Source organism: Oryctolagus cuniculus, chromosome 18 (assembly GCF_051225735.1).
Source record: "Oryctolagus cuniculus isolate XC-2025 breed Fujian yellow rabbit chromosome 18, ASM5122573v1, whole genome shotgun sequence".
Classification (NCBI taxonomy): domain Eukaryota; kingdom Metazoa; phylum Chordata; class Mammalia; order Lagomorpha; family Leporidae; genus Oryctolagus; species Oryctolagus cuniculus.
The window spans coordinates 67,262,661-67,278,770 of NC_142884.1; the positions used below are offsets into that span (position 1 = coordinate 67,262,661).

Consider the following 16,110-nt stretch of genomic DNA (forward strand, 5'->3'; position numbering starts at 1 on the left):
TGCAGGGCCCAAGCACTTGGGCCATCCTCCACTGCACTCCTGGGCCACAGCAGAGAGCTGGCCTGGAAGAGGGGCAACCGGGACAGAATCTGGCGCCCCAACCAGGACTAGAACCCATTGTGCTGGTGCCGCAAGGCGGAGGATTAGCCTAGTGAGCCACGGCGCCGGCCTACTTTAAGTTTTAGTAATTTTATGACATTAAGACATATTAATCATTTCCCAGAAATAGTGTTGGAGACTGCTCCACAGAAGAATTCTGAATTCTAATAATCTGACTGAAACTTATGACAAACTACTGCTTCCTACTTAGTTTTAAAAAATGGATGACTGGAGGTCAGTACTGTGGCACAGCAGGAAAAGTCACCACCTGCAGTGCTGGCATCACATATGGGTGCCAGTTCAAGTCCCAGCTGCTCCACTTCCATTCTAGCTCTCTGCTACGGCTTCAGAGGATGGGGAAGATGGCCCAGGTCCTTGGGCCCCTGCATCCACATGGGAGATCCGGAAGAAGCTCCTGGCTCCTGGCTTCAGATAGGCACAGCTCTGGGCGTTGTGGCCATCTGGGAAGCGAACCAGCGGATGGAAGACCTCTCTCTCTGTCTCTGCCTCTCTCTGCAACTCTGTCTTTCAAATAAATACAATAAATCTTGAAAAAACAAAAACAAAACAAAACAACTTCTGAGGCCAGCGCTGTGGCATAGTAGGTTAAGCCTCTGCCTGTGGTGCTGGCAACCCATATAGGCGCTGGTTTCTGTCCTGGCTGCTCCTCGTCCAATTCACCTCTGCTTATAGCCTGGGAAGGCAGTGGAGGATGACCCAGGTACTTGGGACCCTGCTCCCACGTGGGAGACCTGGAGGAAGCTCTTGGCTCCTGGCTTCAGTTCAGCCCAGCTCTGGCCATTGCGGCCATATGGGGAGTGAACCACCTGGTAGGGGACCTTTCTCTCTGTCTCTCCCTATCTGTAACTCTGCTTTTCAAATAAATATTTTTTTTAAAAAGACTTTTGTATTCATTTTCTCTTTTTTATTCTCTATTTCATGTATTAATCTTACTCTTACTTTCATTATTTCCTTCTGCCTGTTTTGAATTTTGTTGTTGTTCTGGGTTATTAAGGAGTTCATTTCCACCTATTTATGAATTCTCCAAGTTTCTTTGATGTCTAATTTCATTCTACTGTGGTCAAAAAACATATATCAGGATTTCAATCTTTTAAAATTTATTGAGGGGGCAAGCGTTTGTGCTAGCAGTTAAGACATATGTGTGTTTCATATCAGAGTACCTGAGTTTAATACCTGGCTATGGCTCCTGACTCTTAGCTTTCTGCTAATCCAGACCCTGAGAGGCAGCAGTAACGCCTCAAGTACTGAGTTCCTACCTAGAATGAACTTGTAGTTCCCAGTCTCATCCTGACTCTGCCAGGCCCTTTGAAACATCTGGGGAGTGAACCAGTGGATACGCTCTTTCTCTGCCTCTTAATTAATACATATTTAAAAATAAATTTTAAGAGTTATTTATTTGAAAGGCAGAACGAGAGAGAGAGAGGGAATCTTCCATCCACTGGCTCATTTCCCAATTGGCCGTAATGGCCGGAGCTGCACTGGTCAGAAGCCAGGAGCTTCTTTCGGGTCTCCCATGTGTGCGGGGGCCCAAGGACTTGGGCTACCTTCCACTGCTTTTCCAGGCCATAGCAGAGAGCTATACTGGAAGTAGAGCAGCCGGGACTCAAACCTGTCCCCATATGGGATGCTGGCACTGCAGACCAGGGCTTTAACCAGCTGTACCATAGTGCCAGCCCCCACTATATATTTTTGAGTTACTTAAACAAAACTATTTATTAGAGAGATGGAGGGGAAGGGGAAGGGGAGAGGGAGGAAGGGCTCCTATCTTCTGGTTGACTTCCCAAATGCCTACAACAGCCAGGACTAAGATGGGTGGAAGTCAGGAGCTAACAATCCAATCTAGGCCTCTCACATGGATGGCAGGAACCCAGAGTCAGATACTGAATGCCAACATGTATATGGGCATCCTGTCTACTAGGCTAAATGCCTACCCCTTGATAATTTCTTAACAGTTTTCTTCAGATTTACAATTAACAACCCAATTTCTAACAATCTGGTCCAGATTAATATCTGCGTCCTTCAAAAGTATATTAAAATTTTATTCCTATAAAGCTTCATTTCCTTCCCAATTATTTTTTGTTCACATATAAATTACATCTGACAATACACAACCTTCAATACAGATTTATACCTATTTTCTTACCCTACTGTTTCTTAATCAGGAGAGTTATAAGCAAAAGATGTTCATATATTTTACATTACAAATGTAGTTATCTTTGCTGGTGCTCTATTTCTTCAGGTGGATCCAATTTAAGTTTGGTGTTATCTAATTTCAGCCTGAAGGACTGTCTTTAGTTTCCAGCATCTCTTCTAAGAAATTCTGCTTTTCTTTTTCAATCCCAGAATGCCTAATTTTTTATGTTTGAAGAATTCTTGGTTAACTATTATTTTCTTTCAGAACTTTCAAAGTCATCCAATTATCTTCTGACCTCCAATGGTTCCTGATGCATAATCAGGTATTAATTTTATTGCGAAGGGCCAGCACTGTGCTACAGAGGGTTAAGCCTCCACCTGTAGTGCCAGCATCCCAAATGGATACTGGTTCTGGCTACTCCACTTCCAATCTAGTTCCCTGCTAATATACCTGGGAAAGCAGTGGAGGATGGCCTAAGTGCCTGGACCTTTTCAGTTATGTGGAAGACATGTAAGAAGCTCCTGGCACCTGGTTTCTGCCTGACCCAGCCCCGACCACTGCAACCATTTGGTGAATACACCAACAGATAAAAGATTTCTCTCTGTAAGTCTGCCTTTCAAATAAATTAATCTTCAAAAAAATTTTTATTGAGTCTCTTTTACATAATTGATTTTTATTGATGATTTCAAGATTCTTCGGCTTTGACAGCCTGATCACGTGTCTACGTGAAGGTCTCTGTAAATTTAACCCATTTAGAGTTAGTTTCTCAAATATATAGTTTTCTATCAAATTTGAGAAGTTTTCAATCATTACATCCTCAAATAATCTTTTTGCCACATTCCTCTCTCCTTTCCTTCGAAGACTCCCATTAAACATGTTGGTATGCCTAGCAATGTCCCTTGTGGCTCTCTTTTCATTATTCCTCATTCCTATCTGAGTATTTGGGTTTGATATCTGGCTCCTTTCTTGATTTCAGCTTCCTGCTAACACATACCCTGGGAGTCAAAAGGCGATGGCTCAAGTGGTTGTGTCCCTGCAACCCATGTGGGAGACCTTGGTCAAATTCCTGGCTTCTAAGCTCACTGTTGCACATATCTGGGAAGTTAATCAGTAGATGGGAATTCTCTGTCTCTCAAATTAAATTTTTTTTTTTTAAATTTTTTTTGACAGGCAGAGTGGACAGTGAGAGAGAGAGACAGAGAGAAAGGTCTTCCTTTGCTGTTGGTTCACCCTCCAATGGCCGCCGCGGCTAGCGCGCTGCGGCCGGCGCACCGCGCTGATCTGATGGCAGGAGCCAGGTGCTTCTCCTGGTCTCCCATGGGGTGCAGGGCCGAAGTACTTGGGCCATCCTCCACTGCACTCCCTGGCCACAGCAGAGAGCTGGCCTGGAAGAGGGGCAACCAGGACAGAATCCGGCGCCCCGACTGGGACTAGAACCCGGTGTGCCGGCGCCGCAAGGCGGAGGATTAGCCTTGTGAGCCGCGGCGCCGGCCTCAAATTAAATTTTTAAAAACTTAGAAAGTTAAGCTGTTGCTTGGGATGCCTGTATAAGTCTGAGATACTCTGCTTTGAATACAGATCCCTGATGTATTGCAATGGGAAGCACTGAGTAATGGCTCAAGTACTTGAGTTCTTGTCACCCATGTGGGAGATCCAGATGGAGTTCTGGGCTCCCGACTTCAGCTTGAACCCAGCCCTGGCTGCAGCCATTTGGGGAGTGAACCAGTGAATGGAAACTGTCACTCTGCCTTCAAATAAATACATAAATCGGGGCTGGCACTGTGACATAGCCGGTAAAGCCACTGCCTACAGTGCTGGCATCCCATATGGGTGCCGATTTGAGTCCTAGCTGCTCCACTTCTGACCCAGCTCTGTTATGGCCTGGGAAAGCAGCAGAAGACGGCCCAAGTCCTTGGGCCCCTGCACCTGCCTGGGAGACCTGGACGAAGCTCCTGGCTCCTGGCTCCGGATTGGCCCAGCTCTAGCCATTGTGGCCATCTGGGGAGTAAACCAGAAGATGGAAGACCTCTCTCTCTCTCTGCTTCTACATCTCTGTAACTCTGCCTTTCAAATAAATAATATTTTTTTAAAAAACATTATAACATTGTTTTTCATTACTAGATTTATACAGCAAAATCAGCATTTCCAAGGTTATGTGGGAACATAGGAAAGGAAAACTATGCAGAGACTAACAGAAGGTAATGTTAGAACCCAAGAAATATTCCTCCATCTCTGTACTTGTCATCTCTGGATTCTTTAACCTCTGTAGTCCTAGATTCCTTATGTTCCATGAGAACATATCTCCTGAACTAACTTGTTCACTAATATACATCTCTAGGACAAAGTTCAATCTCCTACAAAGTGGAGGATTAGAAACACCGATAAGTAAGTGACAACCCTAGCATCCAGAACCAAGCAGCCTCAAACAAAGAAAATGGAAAGGAAGTTCATGATCTTGACTAAGCAGCCTACTGGAAAAGCAGGATCATTATCTAGCTTTCTTTAATTTTGGCTTCTTGGCTGAATCTGACAAAAGCTGTCCACCTTGGCCAGGATCTCAGCTGGCTCAGGCTCTCAACAGTCTGTGTGGGAAGTAAAGGCCAAATACCATTTGAGAAACTGATCTCAAGAAAAAAAAAAAAAAAGTTCAGATATTATAAGCCATTGGTTCTGGGAAAGCTCACACTTGTGTGAGTTAAGTCTAGAATGTGCTTACAACACACCTAAGGAAAAAATGTTTTAATATCATATTTATCTGGCTTCAAAATCCATGTTTTTTTCTATTGAACAGCACAGTTCTTGCCTTTTAGGTTTATTTCCTTTGGAAAAAGATATATGGCTATTGATCAAATAGCTTGACTGACATCTTCCCACAGTGAAATTTTTTTTACAGGAACTATCTTCTATTTCTTTATTTGAAAGGCAGAATTATGGAGAGTGGGAGAGCATAGGACAGAGGGAGAGTGGGGACAAGGGGAGAAGGGGAGAGGAGAAGAGGGAGAGAGGGGGGGAAAGGAAAGCGACAGAGAATCAATCTTACATTCACAAGTTTACTCCCCAAATGGTGCAACAGGCAGGACTAATCCAGGCCGAAGTCTAGAGCGTGGAACTCCATTCAAGTCTCCTATGTGAGTGGCAGGAGCTTAAGTACTGCAGCCATCTTCACTGCTTTCTCAGGCAGATTAGCAGGGAGCTGGATAAGAAATGGAGCATGGGCCAGCGTCATGGCAAAGCAGGTTAAGCTGATGCCTGCAAAGCCAGCATTACATGTGAAAGCCAGTTCAAGTCCTGGCTGCTCCATTTCCAATCCAGCTTCTTGTAATGTGTGTAGGAAAGCAGCAGATGTTCCCAAGTATTTGGAGCCCTGCATCCATCCAAGTGGCAAATCTGATAAAGCTTCAAGCTCTTGGCTGTGACCTGGCCACTGTGGCCATTTGGGGATTGAACCAGCAGATGAAAGATTTCTCTGGGCTGGCGCTGTGGCATGGTGGGTAAAGCTGCCACCTGCAGTGACAGCATCCCATATGGGCACCGTTTTGAGTCCTGGTTGCTCCACTTCTGATCCAGTTCTCTGCTATAGCCTGGGAAAGCAGTGGAAGATAGCTCAAGTCCATATGGGCCCCTGTACCTCTTTGGGAGACCAGGAAGAAGCTCCTGGCTCCTGGTCCAGCTCCAGCCGTTGTGGCCATTGGGGGAGTGAACTAGTGGACAGAAGACTGCTCTCTTTCTCTCTGCCTCTGCCTTTCAAATAAATAAATAAATAAATAAGCCGGCGCCGTGGCTCAATAGGCTAATCCTCCACCTTGCGGCGCCGGCACACCGGGTTCTAGACCCGGTGGGGGCGCTGGATTCTGTCCCGGTCGCCCCTCTTCCAGGCCAGCTCTCTGCTATGGCCAGGGAGTGCAGTGGAGGATGGCCCAGGTGCTTGGGCCCTGCACCCCATGGGAGACCAGGAAAAAGCACCTGGCTCCTGGCTCCTGCCAGGATCAGCGCGGTGCGCCGGCTGCAGCGGCGGCCATTGGAGGGTGAACCAATGGCAAAGGAAGACCTTTCTCTCTCTGTCTCTCTCTCACTGTCCACTCTGCCTGTCAAAAAAAAAAAAAAAAAAAAAAAAAAAAAAAAGAATAAATAAATAAATCTTTAAGAAAAAATGGAGCAGCCACACTGTCACAGGCAGGAGCTTATCCCACTGTGCCACAACACCAGCTCCAGGAACTATCTTTTAAAATAAATACTTATTGAGAGTCACAGAGGCAGATAGAGCTACACTATCTGCTGGTTCACTCCCCAAAAATCCACAAAAATCAGAGCTGACCAGGCTAAAACTAAGATCCTAGAATGTGATACAGGTCTTCCATGTGGGTAGCAGAGATCAACTGCTCGAGCCTGCTGACCTCCAGAGTGCACATTAGCAAGATAGAATTGGAAACAGAGCAGGGATTCGAATGCAGATACTCTGACATGGGTCATGGACATCGCAAGCATCATCTTAACTGCTAGGCCAAGTTCTACCACAATATCTAAATTCTAAAATCCCTTCCCTGAGCACAGATTCTACACGCATCAAGCAATTTTTTTGACTGTAAGTTTACCTTCTGACTTTGACAACAGAATTTGGTGTATAATGGTTCTATTTCTGATTGTAAACTGAATCTGGCTTATAAGTGTTACCTTCCCATAAACTGGCTAATACAAGTCAGTAGGCCCAACTAAGAGCAATCAACTCAGAGGTCTCCCCAGCAATAGTGTGATCAATAAGCTAGGCTGGGGACAACTCCTCTAACAGGCCTCTAGGCAATTCGCCAGCTCCTGGGGATACCACTCTCAGTTCTTAGCCATGGAAACGTGGTCCACTTGCTTACTTCAACAGGGGCCCCAACATGTGCTACAAAGGTGCCTTCACCTCACACCAATGTATGAAATCTTACTCTACCTTTATAATCCAGGGGAAGACAGCTTAAAGAGTAATGTGTAGGGGCCGGCGCTGTGGCGCAGCAGGTTAATGCCCTGGCCTGAAGTGCTGGCATCCCATATGGGTGCCTGTTCTAGTCCCCGCTGCTCCACTTTTGATCCAGCTCTCTGCTATGGCCTGAGAAAGCAGTAGAAGATGGCCCAAGTCCTTGGGTCCCTGCACCCACCTGGGAGACCTGGAAGAGGCTCCTGGCTCTGGATCAGCGCAGCTCCGGCCATTGCGACCATCTGGGGAGTGAACCATCGGATGGAAGACCTCTCTCTCTCTCTGCCTCTCCTGTCTCTGTGTAACTCTGACATTCAAATAATAAATAAATCTTTAAAAAGAGAGAGGTCCTCCCATTTGCTGGTTCACTCCCCAAATGGCTGCAATGGCCAGAGCTGGGCCAATCCAAAGCCAGGAGCTTCTTCCTGGGCCAATCCAAAGCCAGGAGCCAGAAGCTTCTTCCAGGTCTCCCATGTAAATGGGCAATCTTCCACTGCTTTCCCAGGCCATCAGCAGAGAGCTGAATTGAAGTGGAACAGCCAGGACTCAAACCAGCACCCATATGGGATGCTAGCACTACAGGCAGAGGCTTAACAGCCATGCTTTTTAAAATTTTCCCCAAAAGTACTTATTTATTTATTTGAAAGATAGATCTTCTTTCTGCTGCTTCACTTCCCAAATGTCATTAACAGCCAGGGCTGGATGACCTGCCTTCAGTCTGTCCCAGCCCTGATCATCTTGGTTATTTGGGGAATGACCCATCAGACTGAAGATCTCTCTCTCCCTGTCTAAACTGCCTTTCAAATAAACAAAATAACTTAAAAAAAAAAAAAAAAAAAAAAGACGACACAAATGATCTAAAGAGCTAACTTCCACAAAAATTATTGTCAAAAAACAAAAACTACCACCTAGTTTTCAAAGCACTTCAGTGTAACTGATATCTTCAATTATTTTGCGATGTAAATGAGGCAGGAACTTCCCCATCTGACTTACAAGGAAGCAGCAGGTTCAGAAAGGTTATCTGACACGCTAAAAGGTCACACTGCCAGTCTGGCAGCACTGGGGATAAGATCTGAATCTGAGTTTCATAATTCCTAGTGGTATGGCACTAATCACATGACTTATATATAAATATTTACCTGGTATTATCAGTCCTCTGCGACCCTCCAGCTCTTGCTCTGCGTGAGGCAGATCCCCTTCTCCTCACTCTCAGTGGCCCCACATTGTGGTCTGAAGATGAAGGTCTCAGGAATTCTAGCATTCCATGAAGTCTCTGCAGACCATTAATGAAGCTATTCACTGACTCTAATGAAGCCCCTCGGGGTGTGCGAACAGCACCAGGTCTCTGCCCTTGCTCCTCTGAAGCTCCTGGATTCATATTCACGCTCGCTTCTCTTGCAGGCTCCACTTCCTCTGTCAGACTGGTGGCCACCTGTGGAGCAGGCTGGAACAGAGGTGCTACCAAGTGGCTGTTGACCACTTCAGCAGGAACAGGCTGGAACAAGGATGGCGTCCCTTGGCTGCTGACAACGTCAACAGCAATAGGCTGAAGAAAGGGTGGTTGCTCTTGTCTGCTCAGGACTTCAACAGGAATAGGCGGGAGCATAAGCGGTCCTCCTTGGCTGCTGACAACTTCAACAGGAGCAGGCTGGAGCAGAAGCGGTCCTCCTTGGCTGCTGATGACTTCAGGAACAGCTTCTGAAGCAGGATTATCTAACTGTGCTTGGATACTATATTCCATTGTTTCATGAGCCATAACTACAGAAATATTTGTAAAAAGTATTATTAGTAAAATAGACAAAACACGTTACATAGCTGATAGAATCATACCTAGTCTTTCAGAATTTTGTTAATATCATTCTGTCAGCAAAACTAACAGGCTTAAAGATTTTAGTCATTTTTTTATCTGAGAGACACGGCTAAGAGAGAGAGCTCTTGTTTGTTGGTTCACTCCCCAAATGCCTACAATGGTTACAGCTGAATGAGGTTGAATTTGGGAGCCAAGAACCCAATCCAGGTTTTCCATTTAAGTGGCAGGAATCCAACTACTTGAACCATCATCTGCTGCCTCCCAGGGCTCGCATTAGCAGGAAGATGGAATCAGGCATAGAGTGAGATGTGAATCCAAGACACTCCAATATGGGATGCAGTACGTGTCTCAATGCAAGTCTTAACTGGTGGTAGGCCAAATGTCTAGGCCTAGTTACTTATTTGAGTTGAAATGTTTTGGTCATCATGTACTTTTTTCTCCCACAAAAGAAGCACTTATAATCAGTTTCCCAGTTCATCTTTCAACAACATGAAATCCTGTGACCACAGAAGTATCATCCAAATTATATCTATAACATAAGAGGATTGAACTATTGGTTCGGAAACCAACCACCCAGACACTCTGCAGTTCTGTCTTGACTGCAATACGGATATTTTGCAAAAACAAATGCATCTGATGACACACCTAATTTTAGATGGTAATATTCATCAGGACATCAAAAATTACAAACAGCACATTTTAACACTTGCAAAATTAACTCAGTTACTAACCAACAATAGAAATTTAATATCTCCAAAAAGGCTAAGCAATCTTTATTTATCCAATTTGTTTTGTTTCCCATCTCTAATTTCATTAGGTTGGTCCTTTCAACAAATATTTATTAAGAATCTTGGGGTTGGCTCCACACAACTGTTTGTAAAGTGGCTGCTCCACTTCCAATTGAGCTCTCTGCTAATAGCCTGCGGAAAGCAGTAGAGGATGGTCCAAGTCCTTGGGCCTCTGCACCCATGTGGGAGACCTGGAAGAAGCTCCTGGCTCCTGGCTTTGGATCAGCCCAGCTCTGGCTGTTGTGATCATTTAGGAGTGAATAGGTGGATGGAAAATATCTCTCTGACTCTCCCTCTCTGTAACTCTACCTTTCAAATAAATAAATAAATAAATCCTTTTTGTAGTTTTTAAAAGTGTTTTAAGATTTATTTATTTTATTTAAAAGGCAGTTACAGAGAAGGAGGGAGCGAGGGAGGGAGGGATCGATCTTGCATCTGCTGGATCACTCCCTAAATGGCTGCAACAGCCAGGGCTGTGCCAGGCTAAAGTCAAGAGCCCAGAGTCTTTTCTGGTCTCCCATGTGGGTACAGGAGCCCAAGCACCTGGCCATCCTTCACTGCTTTCCCAGGTGGATTAGTAGCAAGCTGGATTGGAAGTAGAGCAGTCAGGTCTCAAACTGGCAGCCAGATGGTATGACAGAGTTGCAGGTGGTGGCTTAACCCACTATGCCACAAAACCAGACCCAATAAATAAATCTTAGAAAAAACAAAACAAAACAAAAAACCCAAACAGTTGTGAAGGAAGGCCTTTCCAAAAAATGAAAACTGAGTAGAAGCATACAGGATTAAAAGAGGCTGGCCATTTCAGAGGAAATTGGTACAAGGTCCTTGCTGAAGCTTGGTGTCTGGTGTATTCAGAAGCTAGCACACTAGTTTAAAGAGCACAGTGAGGAAGAATGGATAGTATATGAGGCTGATGGTCAGAATATTATCATTTAAGGCCTCATGGATACGGAGTTTCTTGTGTTTCAGGAACAGATCTTAGAGGAGTAAGCATGCAAGTGTGGTAACCAGGGTAGAGGCTATTTTAAGAGTCAAGCCAGGGGCCAGCACTGTGACCTAGTGTGTAAAGCCGCCACCTGCCGTGCCGGCATCCCATATGGATACTGGTTCCAGTCCCAGCTGCTCCACTTCTGATCCAGCTTCCTGCTAATGCACCTGGGAAGGCAGCAGAAGATGGTACAAGTCCTTGGACCCCTGCACCCATGTAGGAGACCCAGGGAAAGGTCTTGGCTCCTGGCTTCAAATCAGCCTAGCTCTGGCTGTTGCAGCCATTTGAGGAGTGATCCAGTAGACAGAAGATCTCTCTTGTTCTGCCTCTCAAATAAATAAATAAATCTTTAAAATTTAAAAGTCAAGCCAATGATCACAAATGCTTGAGCAAGAGTACCAGCGGTGGAGACAGAAAATAATAGACATCTTTACTAAAACATGCTTCTTAAAATCCCAGAAGCAGACCACACCACCAAAGGAGATTGATAGAAGAGGGCCAAAGACTAAACTCAGAGACACTAACATTAAAAGGAAAATAGCATCAGAAAAAGCCAGTAATGAACACTATGAAGTCTTAGAAGGTTTCAAGGAAGGCATGGTCAAGAGTGTCAAGTGCTTGTGGGCAAGAATGGCAACTAGATTTAGCAATTTGGAATACTAGATAACCTAAAAGGAACAATTTCCCTGAAGTGGTGGGATTGCAGATTGGACTAGACTGGGCTGAGTAAATTTAGGCAATTATACAAGGACAATGCAAATGTAACTAGGATATGAGATACACAAACTAGCTTTTTGAGACCATAAATAAAGGGAACTGACGACTGAATATTACTTAGTAGAAATGAAAAGGTAAAACTCATTCCTGCAGAGTGGGGGAAAACGTGTATTTGAGATGCTAGCTGAGTTCCACTAAGGAGTTTGGGGAAACCAGGTATCACAAAAGTCAGTGTTAGAAAATGAAGCTGAAGTGGTGGGCACTATGGTGTAGCAGGCTAAGCTGCAGCTTGGGATGCCAGCATACCATACTGGTGTGCTGGTTTGAGTTCCAGCTACTGTGCTTCCAACCCAGTTTCCTGCTAATGCACCTGGAAGGCAGCAGATAATGGCCCTGGTACTGGGGTTCCTGCCACTCACATGGGAGATCCTGATGGAATTCGTGGCTTCTGGCTTCAGTCTGGTTCAGCCCTAGCTATTGCAGGCTTCTGGGGAGTGAATTAGTGAATGGAGATGTTTCTCTGTTACTCTGCCTTTCAAATGAATGAATGAATCTTAAATGGAGCTGAAGCAGGTTAGTTAAGAGCCTGTAAAGTAGTTAGCCTGTCTCCTTTTCAACGAAACACTAGCCAGTCAAATAAAAAAAAATTCCTTCTCCCCCTAATTTGTAGAAAACTAAAAGTGTGAACCAGACAGGCTTACAACCAGAATAGAAGGCAGCACAACAGTGAAAATAAGTGGGTAAGTAAAAGTCTACAAACTGAGGAACATCAGATAATCCCAACCTTTCTCTCCAGCTTCTGTGACCTGCAAAAACCCAGGATACAATCTTCCAGTTTACGGATTGTACATTCCTTATGCCCTAGAAAACTGCTCTCTAAAGAAAACAAGTCCAATAAAAACAGATCTTTATAACTCACAACGATGAGTTCCCCAAGAAAACAGATGGGTCTATGAATATTATCTAGCAGTAAAAGCACAATAATTGATAGGGCTTAGCAACTCAAAGCTTCTAATCAACTTTCCAAGGGTCTCCCTTTAAAAATAAACAGGTCAATGTTATGGCAAAGCAGGCAAAACTGCTGCCCACAATATTGGCTCCCCATAAGGGTACAAGCTATGTCCTGGCTGCACGGCCTGGGAAAAGCAGAAGATGGCCATGTCCTGACTTCAGCCTGGCTCAACCCTGGTCAATGTGGCTATCTGGAGAGTGAAACAGTGGATGGAGGTTATCTCTCTCTCTCTGAAACTCTTTCAAATAAATAAACCTTAAAAAGAGGGATTGGCACTGTGGTATAATGGGTAAAGTCACCATCTGCGACACCAGCATCCGACATGAGCACTAGTTCACATCCTGTCTGCTCTACTTCCAATCCAGCTCCTTACTAATGGCTTGGGAAAAGCAGTGAAAAATGGCCCAAGTGTTTGTGCTTCTGCCACCCACATGGGAGACGCGGATGAAGCTCCCAGCTACTAGCTTCAGCCTGGCTCAGTGTTTGCTGTTATGGCCATCTGGAGAGAGACCCAGCTGAGAGAAGATTTCTTTCTTTTTAATTCTGACTTTCAAAATAAAGTAAATTTTTTTTCTTTATTTTTAAAAGATTTACTTTAGTTACTTGTAAGGCAGTTACAGAAAAATAGAGGGAGAGAGGTCTTTTATCTGCTAGTTTACTCCCCAAATGGCTACAGTGGCCAGAACTGGACCAGACTGAAGCCAGGAGCCAGGAGCTTCTTCTGGGTTTACCACGTGGGTGCAGGGGCCCAAGCACTTGGGCCATCTTCTACTGCTTTCCCAGGCACATTTGCAGGGAGCTGGATTGGAAGTGGAGCAGTCGGGTCTCAAACCAATGCCCAAATGGGATGCTGGCATGATAGGAGGCAGCTTTATCTGCTTCTCCACAGCGCCAGCCCCAATAAAATAAATCTTAAAAAAAAAAAAACAAAAAAACAAAACAAAAAACCCGCTGTTTAACCTTAGGAACAAAATTATATAAAATTAAAAAGGACAGGTGTCCTACATAGCAGAGTTAAGACTCTTACATCTCATATCAGAGTCCCAGGGTTTGAATTCAAGTTCTTATTTTATTATTATTATTATTATTAATTTGACAGATAGAGTTAGATAGTGAGAGAGAGACAGAGAGAAAGGTCTTCCTTCCATTGGTTGTCCCCCCAAATAGCCGCTATGGCCAGAGCTACGCTGGTCCAAAGCCAGGAGCCAGGTGCTTCCTCCTGGTCTCCCATGTGGGTACAGAGGCCCAAGCAATTGGGCCATCCTCCACTGCCTTCCCAGGCCACAGCAGAGAGCTGGACTGGAAGAAGAGCAACCAGGACTGCAACGTGGCACTCATATGGGATGCTGGCGCCACAGGCGGAGGATTAACCAAGTGAGCCACAGCGCCGACCCTCCCCCCCAGCTCTTATTTCTTAATTCCATCTTCCTGCTAATGTAGACTCTTGAGAAGGAGCAAGTGATGGCTCAAGTAATTGGTCCCTGCCACTGGTGTGTGAGATCTGGATTTATTTTCAGGCTCTCAGCTTTGGCCTAGCCCAGTCCTGGACATGTGGGGAGTGAACCAATAGATGGGAGCTGCCTGTCTGACTTAAAACAAACACAAAAACAAACAAAGATCAATTGACATTTGAGGAAAGCCCCAATAAGACAGAGACTAAAGCAGACAAACAGAAAACTAGTTGGAAGAAAGGAAGAAAATGTTAAGAAAGAGCAGAGAAAAAATGTTCAAATTTACAAAACCAAACTAGTTAAAATCTTAGGATTTTAGGAGTATAAATCCATTTTTAAAAAATGCTAGGGGAAAAAAGAAAAATCATAAAACAAAATGGGTAGAGCCTTCTAGGAGCTCAGTGAGCAATAGCTATGCCCAGTCTTCTGGGCCACCTGGTCTGCTTGGGAACTCACGGAGACCTATAAAGAAGCCCAATAAACCCCTGATACTAGCTAACGACATCAGAGAGCTGCGCTGGGAGAGGACGAGGTGACCTGTATCACAAAGATCTAGGCGATGATGTTTGGCTGGAAGCAGAATTTACACGATGGACTGTGCAGAAGAGATCCAGGATATCCTTGGCTGCACTCTGAGGGCTCAGGAAACCTGACAGATGAGAACACTCCAAGAGACATGGGGAGTGTGGGGGTTTACCCCCCAAGAATCGAGTAAGTTCTTAACAGAGATTTCCTAACAAACCTAACATCAGTTGGAAAATAGAGAAGCATTTCCAGACACTAGAATATAGCTCTTGAGGACTATATTAGCTTTATTATTATTATTTTTTTTTATTTTTTGACAGGCAGAGTGGACAGTGAGAGAGAGAAAGACAGAGAGAAAGGTCTTCCTTTTGCCGTTGGTTCACCCCCCAATGGCTGCTGTGGCCGGTGTGCTGCGTCCAGCGCACTGCGCTGATCCGAAGCCAGGAACCAGGTGCTTCTCCTCGTCTCCCATGGGGTGCAGGGCCCAAGCACTTGGGCCATCCTCCACTGCACTCCCTGGCCACAGCAGAGAGCTGGACAGGAAGAGGAGCGACCAGGACAGAACCCAGCGCCCATATGGGATGCCGGTGCCGCAGGCGGAGGATAAGCCTATTGAGCCGCGGCACCGGCCTATATTAGCTTTTTAAAGACATTTGTACTGCTGTGCCCTCTGTGAGAACTCATGAGGCAAAATACTTTTTTTTCATTCTTTGGTACCATGGTCTGGATGGAAATTATCTTTATCTTGAAACAAAGTCCTTTGGGGGCCAGCCCTGTAGTGTGCCATATCCAATATGGGTGCCTGTTTGAGCTCCCGATTGCTGCACTTCTGATCCAGCTCCCTGCTAATGTGCCTGGGAAAGCAGCAGAGGATGGCCCGAGTACTTGTGCCCCTGCACCCATAGAAGCTCCTGGCTCCAGATACGCCCAGCTCTGGCTGTTGCAGCCACAGTGGATGGAAGATCTCTCTCTCCCTTCTGTCTTTGTAACTCTACCTTTCAAATAAAACAAATAAATCTAAGAAAGAAAGAATCAGTCCTTTGAAGAGGAAAAAAAAAAAAAAGACAAGAAAAACAAGAATGGTCTCTTGGAAATAAATATGACAATCTAAATTAAGATTTTGTAGGACTGTAAGAAAAAAGACAAGTAACTGTTCCAGGAGACAAAAAGACAACCAAATAAGAGAATAATGAGGGGCCAGTGCTGTGCCATAGCAGATAAAGCTGCCACCTGCACTGCCGGCATCCCATATGGGCACCAGTTTGAGATCCAGATGCTCCACTTCCAATCCAGCTCTCTGCTATGGCATAGGAAAGCAGTGGAAGATGGCCCAAGGCCTCTGCACACACATGGGAGACCCAGAAGAAGCTCCTGGCTTCGGATCGGCGCAGCTCCAGCCATTGCGGCCAATTGGGGAGTGAACCAACTGATGGAAGTCCTCTCTCTCTCTCTGCGTAACTCTGACTTTCAAATAAATAAATAAATCTTTTTAAAAAATTAAGAGAATAATGAAATTAGGAGCATGAGCCAATATATGACTAAGTGAAACCCAACAAAAAGAACTCAGCAAATGGAGGAAAAGAAGGTAAAGAAAAACTCTGGTCA

At 45.0% G+C, this 16,110-nt stretch overlaps 1 protein-coding gene across 2 annotated transcripts in view; it reads right to left on the minus strand.

Moving 5' to 3' along the window:
• RFWD3 (ring finger and WD repeat domain 3) overlaps positions 1-16,110 on the minus strand; it is a 50,576-nt gene that overhangs the window by 31,454 nt on the left and 3,012 nt on the right. For both annotated transcript variants that reach the window (XM_008257612.5, XM_008257611.5), the window contains exon 2: positions 8,351-8,969. In XM_008257612.5, coding sequence (XP_008255834.2) covers positions 8,351-8,967 — 617 coding nt within the window. In that variant the 5' untranslated portion in view covers positions 8,968-8,969. The remainder of the gene's footprint in view (positions 1-8,350; positions 8,970-16,110) is intronic.